The sequence below is a fragment of the Capra hircus genome, chromosome 10, assembly GCF_001704415.2.
Source record: "Capra hircus breed San Clemente chromosome 10, ASM170441v1, whole genome shotgun sequence".
NCBI classification, from domain to species: Eukaryota; Metazoa; Chordata; class Mammalia; order Artiodactyla; family Bovidae; genus Capra; species Capra hircus.
This window is the reverse complement of record NC_030817.1, coordinates 80,551,712-80,561,503: the sequence shown is the minus strand read 5'-3', so window position 1 is coordinate 80,561,503 and position 9,792 is coordinate 80,551,712. Positions and strand designations below refer to the sequence as shown.

General features: G+C 49.7%; 1 protein-coding gene across 2 annotated transcripts; it reads left to right on the top strand.

The window, feature by feature from the left end:
- On the top strand, window positions 93-8,485 carry DHRS1 (dehydrogenase/reductase 1). 2 transcript variants are annotated; one of them, XM_005685209.3, is made up of 9 exons: window positions 93-303; window positions 634-873; window positions 2,046-2,189; window positions 2,337-2,416; window positions 6,297-6,429; window positions 6,741-6,887; window positions 7,436-7,505; window positions 7,838-7,918; window positions 8,091-8,481. In XM_005685209.3, the coding sequence occupies exons 2-9, from the start codon at window positions 724-726 to the stop codon at window positions 8,225-8,227; spliced, it is 942 nt and encodes a 313-aa protein (XP_005685266.1). In that variant the 5' UTR covers window positions 93-303; window positions 634-723; the 3' UTR covers window positions 8,228-8,481. The 2 variants fall into 2 exon arrangements, with proteins under 2 accessions (XP_005685266.1, XP_005685265.1); XM_005685208.2 differs by having other exon boundaries at window positions 146-303; window positions 699-873; window positions 8,091-8,485.

Here is a 9,792-nt window from a genome sequence, read left to right as displayed (position 1 = left end):
GCGCAGCATTATACGTCATAGCCTCGCGACGGCCTCTCTGGTGAAGGCGTGGCTGAGTCTCTGGATCGCCCCGCCCGGCTGGTGGGTCCTGGCCTCCGCCCCTTGTCCAGGCTCCTGCGTGTCGTACTCTTTGACCCGATCCTCCGAGTCTCCTGCGGAAACTGGACCGGAATGTGAACTTCCACTCGACCGTCGTCCTCTTGACTTCTTGTCCCGTCCCTGCGACCAGAATTAAAACTCCTCGACTTCGAGAACTTTGTGAGCCAGACGGCGCGAGGACTCCAGCGGCAGCACAGGTGGCAGGTATGGAGTTCGAGCTCCGTACACATCGGGCTCAGGGCCCCTGGGCCTCGCTGCAACCCTCCACGCGGAAGCCGCACCTCTGGGCAAGGGGCCTGAACTCCGTAGCTCAGGACTCTGCAAGACGTGCCGAGAGGGACTGCCCCGCCACAGTCCCACTCAGAGTCCCAGTAGGTGGCCGGCCTGAACAGCCCCACGCAGACCCCTTCTTCCCTCCTTGGTCTCCCAAAAGGGACAGCTAACCTTGTCCCGGGCCTGCGCTAGTTATTCCTCTCAGAAACTTCTCTCCCCATCAAAGGATCTCAACCTTGGCTCCCCTTCCTACCTCTATAGGATCGCCCCCCCTCCGAATAACGCAGTCTGCAGGCTTCCCTCAGAGCAAGTCCTTGGTTCCACAGATTTAACCCGTTTGCTTGCTGAGTCATGCCAGCTACCATGAAGGGCCAGGTGTGCGTGGTGACTGGTGCCTCCAGGGGTATTGGCAGGGGCATCGCTTTGCAGCTCTGCCAAGCAGGCGCTACAGTTTACATCACTGGCCGCCACCTGGACACGCTGCAGGCCACTGCTCAGGAGGTGAGTGCTTCCTCTGGAGTCCCTGGGGGCAGAAACCACCTGAGGGAGCTCTTTCCATTAACTACTCCTCTTAATCCCTTACCTGAAACCAAAATATTCCTCAATAAACATGAACATTTATTCTAAGTGGGATAAGTAAACCCCATAAGTAACTTCAGATCAGGGCACATTTTGCCATTAAGTGAATTTTATGAAAAAAAACAACAACAACTTTATTTGAGAGCTTTAGGGATTTTGGAATTGCATTTCAAGAGTTGTGGACCTGTGCTCTTTCTCTTTTCTTGTTAAGATTTTATTGAATTGTATGTTTTCTGAATTTCAGTTAAATAAATTTGGGGGTGCCTTTTATTTGCTAGGCACTGGGTGAAACAGTGGAGTTACCAAATTTAGTTAGACATAACTTTTGCTCTGAAGTCTAAGGCAGAAATGGATCATTTCAATGTAATGTGAATACAGGCAGTGATGAGATGAAAGTAATGAATATGAACATGATAAGCAATAAGTGAGTCCAGAATGTACTAGAAAGGTGAGTGAGCAGTTAGGCAGGGAGGTCAGAGGGTGGGGCCCAGAGCATGAATCTTCAGGATATGAAGATTGTTCTTGAATAAACTCTTCTTCTTTCTCTGACGTGAGAGGAGGGGACACATTTGTAGAAGGTGAGGCAGAATAGGAAGTAGAGATAGTTCATGTCTGAGAGCTTTGTTTTTTCATTTACCGGGCAGCAGTGTTGGTGGAGAGAGGGTAAGAAGGCTGGGATTGAGTTGAGATTCCAGATGAGTGGTGAAGGGTGGGAGCTAAGAGCACAAGAGATGGACATGACTAAGAATGAAGGAAAAGAACTCCTTTCTCAAGGAACCTCCAAGCCTGTTTGTCCCTCGGCCTCCACATGCAGAGTGATACAGTGCCTTGAACATAGTAGCCCTCAGAAAATGTCTGCAAATTTTAAACCCGGGATTCCCTATCCCGCTTGCCCTACGACAGTACCTAGCATCACTGAAACTCCTCAAACAGACACCAGAGGGCAGTATTGCCCACCATGTTGCCTCAGCTCCTGCCTCAGGCTCCTGCCTGAGTCCTAGAACTGCCTTAGCTCCCACCTTGGGGCTGACGGGAGCTGAGTTCTGTCTCACGTTGTGCAGCTCGGAGCTCATATCCCTTCTGTCCCTCTCCAGGCGCAATCCCGGGGAGGCCGGTGTGTGCCCGTGGTATGTGATTCAAGCCAGGAGAGTGAAGTGCGAAACCTGTTTGAGCAGGTGGATCGAGAACAGCAAGGACGTCTGGATGTGCTGGTCAACAATGCCTATGCTGGGGTCCAGGTGCTTTTCGAACTTTGACCCCAGCTTCACACTTCGGACCTACCCCTCTGAGCTCTGAGTCCTCATCCCCACTGGTTGTCCCTTCCATTATCCAGCCCCTTCTTGCCTCCAGAGCATACTATTCATCTCTCTCCCTGTGCCTTCCAGTCGATCCTGAACAACTCCAATAAGTCATTCTGGGAAAGCCCCGCCTCCATTTGGGATGACATCAACAACGTTGGACTCAGGTAGGTGCTTCCCCGGCCACCCACCTAAGAGCCTGGGCTCCCCTCAGTCACTCAGCCAAACATTAACAAGTGTCCTCTCCTTTTCCTTCTGATCTCCTCGTCTCCTTCTTCTCCCATCTGTTCTATTTGTCCACTGACCTCTGAAGAAGTTTCAACCAGGTGAATCTGGACCCAGGAACGTCAACTTCTGCCTTGTTTCTGTCAGTAGTTTTCATCTGAACTTGCCCTTGCCGGCTCTCCTGTCTCACTCTCTGCTTGTCCAAATGCATGATCCATAAGGAAGCCTCTTTCCTTCGGTAAAGCATGCCACCTATAGTCGGTATGTCCAAACATGACTAGAGGAAAGAATTGTTTTGTTTTAGATCAGCAGAAGGTCAGTGAGGAAGACTGAGTGCCAGCCATCTTAGCCTTCCCCTCCTCTCTCCAGGCCTACAGGCAAGAGTGTTCCAGGTGTGAGTAGAGAGGGCAGGGGTTTCACCTACATCTGGAAAAGGAATGAGATGAAACAGCATTTACAGTTCACCCAGCATGACATACATCCTTCATGTCTGTGTTTATTGTTGGGAAGAGGGCACCTCTCAGAAACTATCCTGCATGGATGTGATCAGCCACCTGTGGGAGTCACCCAGAGATTATATGCAAATCTACATCTAAAGCATCTAAGGAACCCTCAGCTTCTAGTGGCAATCCCAGGGAAGCAGGATTACAATCCACTTGTCATTTCCAAAGTGGAATAAATGTTGTGAGGAGAGGGAGATGGTCAACCAAGAGTCAAGAAAACCCAAAGAGCTAGAAATTGGCAACACCCATGTCCTTAGCTCTCTAAAGAGAGGGGCCTTCCACACTCTCATCTCTTTTGGTCAGGGTTTTGAGCCTGCAAAGCAAAGGCCCAGACCCTGGCGCCAGAGCCCTGATGAATTCTCCAAAGCGAAGGTTACTCTGGGACCCTGCTGGAAGCGCACCAACACCTCCTCTCACCTCTCACACACATACTTGTGCCTTTCCTCTGCATTGCCTGAGGCTGGCCTTCTTTTTGATACCATAACTCACTGTACTTGTTTTCATTTGAAGTGTCCTGTCTCCTGTGCAAAAGAAATGTTTTTCTGGTTATCAAGTATGTGTGTGTTATTTTTTTAAAATACACCATGTAGACCAGTGTAATCATATTCCCCTAGTCACCACCCCTCTCTTTTGCCCGAGATATGTTGTTGTTGTTTAGTCACTAAGTCATGTCTGACTCTTTTGTGACCTCATGGACTATAGCCTGCTAGTCTCCTCTGTCTGTGGGATTCCCAGGCAAGAATACTGGAGTGGGTTGCCATTTCCTTCTCCAGGGGATCTTCCCGACCCAGGGATCGAACTGAAATCTCCTGCGTTGGCAGGTGGATTCTTTACCACTGAGCCACCAGGGAAGCCCCCAAATATACTGGGTAGATTAGTATAATCTTATTCCATAATCACCAACCCTTCCTCTTTTGCCTGAGATATAGCTACTGTTAATAGCCTACTATATATTCTACCATTCATTTAAATATTCCATCGGGAAGAGATACCATAATTTATCTAACCCCTTATCTGTTGCAATAGTGGGAAAAAATTAGGCTAAAAAATATGTACCTCAGAGATTTTAGTAAACATTATCAAACTGTCCTCTAAAAAGACCCCACCAATTTATAATCTCAGAACGATGAAGGAGAGTATCTGTTTCCGCATGTCCTCTATCATACTAGACAATAACGGGCCACAAAGTCAGGCAAGTTTGGCCATTCTAATAAGCCAAAGATATCTGAAGGTGTTTTTTAAATTCACATTTCTCTATTATTTGTGAAGTTGAGCTTTTGTTTTTTACATTTGTATCGGTTCTTTATTCTTTCGTGAGTTGTGTTACTAAATTATTCTTTTCACATCAACTTATAAGACGCCTTTGTAGAATAGATCCCTTTAATGTGTATTTTACAAATATCTTTCCCAATTTATTACTTGTTACTTGCCTGCATGCTTTCCTCAGCTCTCCAAACGTACTTAAATGTGTATACACGTATGTATTTGTATATCTACGTATATACATGTCTTAATGTATAAGTCGTTTATATCTTGGTGTGGTACTGAGACAAGCTTCCCCATGGTAAAGCGTCTGCCTACAATGCGGGACACCTGGGTTCAATCCCTGGGTCGGGAAGATCTCCTGGAGAAGGGAATGGCAACCTGCTCCAGTATTCTTGCCTCCCCCTCCAAAAAAGGGGCTCAAAGAGATATTGGAGAAGGAAATGGCAGCCCACTCCAGTATTCTTGCCTGGAGAATCCCATGGAGGAGCCTGGTATGCTACAATCCACAGGGTCACAGAGTCAGACACAACTGAGCAAATTCATTTATTTAATTTATTTATTTATACTTTCTTTTATTGCTTTTAGGCACTTATTTTTTTATACCCAGGTATTTTGGGACTGCATTTTAAAGCAATAAATGAGGTAGAGAACCCATCCCACCCACTAAATAACTGACCGTGCATACATGCTAAGTCACTTCATTCATGTCCAACTCTGAAGTGGGCTGTAGCCCGCCAGGCTCCTCTGTCCTTGGATTCTCCAGGCAAGAACATTGGAGTGGGTTGCCACGCCCTCCTCCAGAGGATCTTCCTGACCCAGGGATCAAACCCGCGTCTCTCCTGTCTCCCGCACCGGCGTGCGGGTTCTGTGCACCGGTGCCCCTGGGGAAGCCCAAATTATGTGTTGGCCAGATGTTTGTTGTTCGGCCTCTCAGTCGTGTCTCCAAGGGTCCTCTCAGCAACTGTCTCTCCCTGTGAGTTTGAAATGTCCCCTTACTAACTGCTGGATTCTTCTCTACACTTGGATTACCTATTGAGTATTTTGTTTCATTGACGTATTTAGGTATTATAATGCCAGTCCTGAATTCTCTTTTAAAAAAATATCTACTTATTTGGCTGAGCCAGGTCTTAGGTGTAGCAGGCGTGATCTTCGACCTTTGTTGCGGCATGTGGGATCTCTGTGGGGTCTAGTTCCCTGACCAGAGATTGAACCTTCTACATTGGAAGCTCAGAATCTTAGCCAGTGGACCACCAGGGAAGCCCTCTGCATTCTTTTACGTATTATGTCATTGTACATTTTAGGGCAGCATATCCCCCTCACCCACAAGATATTAATCTTCCTTCTTCAGAATTTTCCCCGCTATTTTCACACATTTATTCTCCTTGACCTTTAGATTATGATCAATTTCTCCAGAAGTCTTGAGATATAACTCAAGTTGAGTCTGCGGATTAATTTAGGCAGAACTCAAGCTTTACGTGTTGGTTCTCCTGAACAGATTCTGTCTGTACTTGCTCTTTTTTTTACATATTTAAGTAAGAAGTGGATTATTCAGAGAGAAACACAATCCACACATAGAGTGTGGGCCATCTCAGAGGGAGAGAGCGGCCTGTATTCTTTTATGTTAAATAGAACTTCATAGTTTTTCCTTGTAGATCCTATGTGTTTATTATATTCTATCCCCCCAAGCTCTTTTAGCTTTGTCATCACTGACATGGCAGAGCACTTTTCTTCTGCTACAGTCTTCTAAAATTGCCACTTCTCTTTCGGTGGTTACTTTTACCTGTGGGTTTCTTAGAATGTGGCCTCAGGCCCTTGGTTCACCAGGTTGGCGGCCCTGTTGATGAAGGAAATGGCAACCCACTCTAGTATTCTCGCCTGGAGAATCCCATGGGCAGAGGAGCCTGGCTAGCTACAGTCCATGGGGTCGCAAGAGACGGACACGACTTAGTGACTAAAGCACCACCACCACCTGGCTCAGACGCCACTAGGGGGCAGAAGAAGCTTCTTGAGACAGCCCTGACGTGGTTCATTTTTTCTCTGCCCCACCTTCTAGAGGCCATTACTTGTGTTCAGTGTATGGGGCTCGGCTGATGGTACCAGCTGGCCGGGGGCTCATCGTGATCATCTCCTCCATTGGGGGGCTGCAGTATCTCTTCAGCGTTCCCTATGGCGTGGGCAAAGCTGCGGTGAGGACCCACTGGCGCAGGGATTGGGGTAGACAGTCACGGTTCCCAGAGCTCAGGAGAAATGGTCCTTGGTGGTCCAGGCGGTGAGGCTGATTGGCCCTCCCCTCTTCCTCTGCCCCTATATAGACAGTTCCTTAGCCTGGGCTCCTCTCAGCTGGCCGGCCAGTGTGCTGGGGAAGGTGGATAGCTAAGACTGGGCTCCTGGGAAGGCCAGGGGTTGGGGGCATCCTCGGTGGAAGCAGGCAAGGCAGGAGAGGGAGGTCACACGACCAGGTGCCTTGACTCCCACCCGGCTTTCTGTCCCTCTGCAGTGCGACAGGATGGCTGCGGACTGTGCTCAGGAGCTGCGGCGCCACGGGGTCAGCTACGTGTCTCTGTGGCCGGGGATGGTGCAGACAGAGCTGCTGAAGGAGCACATGATGAAGGAGGAGAATGCTTCAGATCCCCTGATTAAGCAGGTGGCCAAGGGGAGGGCGAGGGTGGCAGGGAATACAAGGAACCAGTCTTTCCCTCCCCAAAGACAAGACAGTAACAGCAACAAAGAGTAGATACCAGGGCTCAAGGGGCAGGCGCAGGGCTGAGCACTGACGCGCATTCTGTCCTTCACTCCATAAGGGAGATGGTAGCTCCATTTTACAGATTGGGAGACTGAAACTCAGGGAGGTTAAGAAACGTGCTACAAGTCACATATCCTGTAAGTGGAAAGACTATCCACCTCCAGAGCCCATAGTCTTGACCTCCACTCTGAACTAATCTAGAAGGCCCAGATACAGGTGGCATCCCCATATTCTTCCACTTAGGAAAGGCAGAAAGGCAGTGGGTACCAGTACGCGGTTACAGGACTCACGGATGTGGGAAGGAGTGATTCCCATACCTTCCCAGATGCCGAGTCCTGCAGGTTCAGTGACAAGGGCCTCCCTCTCCTGGAACAAAAGCTGAAAGCAGGAAAGGGACTTGGGCAGTGCTCTTGGAAATTAACCCTTCACTCTCTGCCCCTGTATTTCAGTTCAAATTTCGTTTCTCATCCGCGGAGACCACAGAAATGAGTGGCAAGTGTGTGGTGGCGTTGGCAACAGGTGAAAAGGTTGGGGGCAGCTGGTAACAAGGAAGGGCATGGAGGATCTGCAGGGTGGTAGCCACTGGTTCTGGGTCCTGAGCCAGGAATACGCCCTTCTTTTCTATGGCTTCTGGACACCCAAAGGGTCCGATGCCCAGTTTGAGGTGTGGGAGCCTCAAAACGGATCCTGGAAACGGTGGCCAGGAGCCAGAGGCCCAGAAACCTTCCTGGGAACAGAAAGAAACAAATATGGGCTCTTAAGTCTGCCTTGGTGATGCCCTGTGCCATTGGGCCCAAGCCTTGTCACCCTGGGCCATTCGCAGGCTGTCTCAGCTGTCTTTGTGCCCACAGATCCCAATATCCTGAGCCTGAGCGGGAAGGTGCTGCCGTCCTGTGACCTCGCGCGGCGCTACGGCCTGCAGGATGTTGATGGTAAGAGCTCTGGCCCAGCAGCCAGCCTGAACCTCTCTTCCTTCTGTTTCTAGCTCACTCCTCCCCATCTCCCTTCCTTCCTCACATTCCACTCGGTCTCTGCAGCCACATGGGGGTGTCTGAGGAATGGGAAACAAGGATCTAATCCTTCTCCTTTTCCCGTGGTCCACAGGCCGCCCTGTCCAGGATTATTTGTCTTTGAGCTCCGCCCTCTCCCATGTCTCCAGCCTGGGCTGGCTGGCCTCCTACTTGCCTGGGTTTCTCCGGGTGCCCAAGTGGGTCATGACCCTCTATGCTAGCAAGTTCTAACCCTGCTGGCCTCACACAATTCTTCTTCCCTTTGGACTGAGTGGTTGGTCTATCTCATTTGGAACACAGCCGCCTTCCCCGCCTACCTACTGCACACCATTGATCTGAAGAGAAGCCTCTGCTGTGCCCTGGTTGAGCCCTGGGGGCCTTTATAGGTCCTTCTTCAGGCCTTCCTTAACCCTGCATTTTACTTTTTGTCTGAACACTGAAAAATGTTCTAGGGGCTAATAATAAAGCTCTCATTTCTCCTTCAACTCATTTTCGAGTGCTTATCCTTTGCTCAGCAAGGTGGTAGGCACTTTAGAGGAAGACCTAACAATATGCAACATGTTGAGGCTCTCAAGGAGCTGCATCCACAGGACAAGGCCCCTTTCCTCCACATCTGCTCCTGCCCTTCCCTACAGAGCTGCCCATCCCATGCCCCAGCCAGAAGCAGGCACACCCCCTTTCCTCACTGCTTTCCCATGCCCTCATTCCGCTGTCTCTTCAGGGATGCCCACTGCCTTCTAGCTGGGCCTGATCCCAGGGTGAGGCCCAATCCAGGGAGGGCAGAGTCCATGATGTTCAGGACTTCCTTGAATTGGGGAGGAAAATCCCAAGGGAGAGGCAGAGGACTAGTTGAAGGCACCGACACACTTGCATTCTCCCTCTTGGGATGACACCCCAGGAACTGTCTCCTGAAGAACTGGTCACAAGAGCCTTTCAGGGCTGCCTTCCCCGCTTGGGGGTCTGTCCCAGCCTGAGGCAAGGCAACAGCAGGTGTGTTCCAAGGAGGAGCCAAAGGCCGCTTTGAGGCCACCTTCCCTCCAGCAGCTTCACGGTCATCAAGCTAATGGGAGAGCTACTATAAATCAGAGTGGCAGAGGCCATTTCTAATCTTCCAAAAAGGCAGGGGGAGAGCCGAGGCTTCCCGCAGCTGCCCACAGAGCCTATGGGAGCTGCAGTCTTCCCGTGGCTTTCTGGGAACAGCCCCAGTTACTGCTCCAGTGACTGCTGGGGTCACTCTCTGACCCATGAGAGCTGATATGTGCATCTCCTCCAGTCCTGCAGCCAGCGACTTCACAGTGGTTGCTTGAGTTCAGCCATGATGAAAATATACATGCTACAGGAATCAACAACTGCTGTCAACCAGGGTTGTTTGCTTTTTTTTTTTTTTTTTCCAAAAGCGCCAGCCAGCTTACAAGCATGTGACTGAAACTGTACCTAAACTCCACCATTTGCTGAGGCACCCTGTTTAAATCACAGCAATCAGATTTCCTCAACACCCTCTCACCCCCTTCCACTCACCACCTTAATTCCCCTGAGATTGGTCAGGGGCAGCAGCAATTGCCTATATGCTTTAAGAAGGACAAGGGCCTCAGGATCTCCTCCAGCCTTGCACAGGCATCTTGAAAAGACATCATTGGGACAAATCCTTTCATGAGGGCCTTGGCCCCTAAAGGTCAGAAGGCATGATGGGAAGAAAATGGGCTTCAAAGGTGTACAAATCTGCATACAAACCCTGACTCCACCCCTTTGAAAATTAAGTGAAATAACAGATATGGGCCAAGCAATATGGAGCCAGT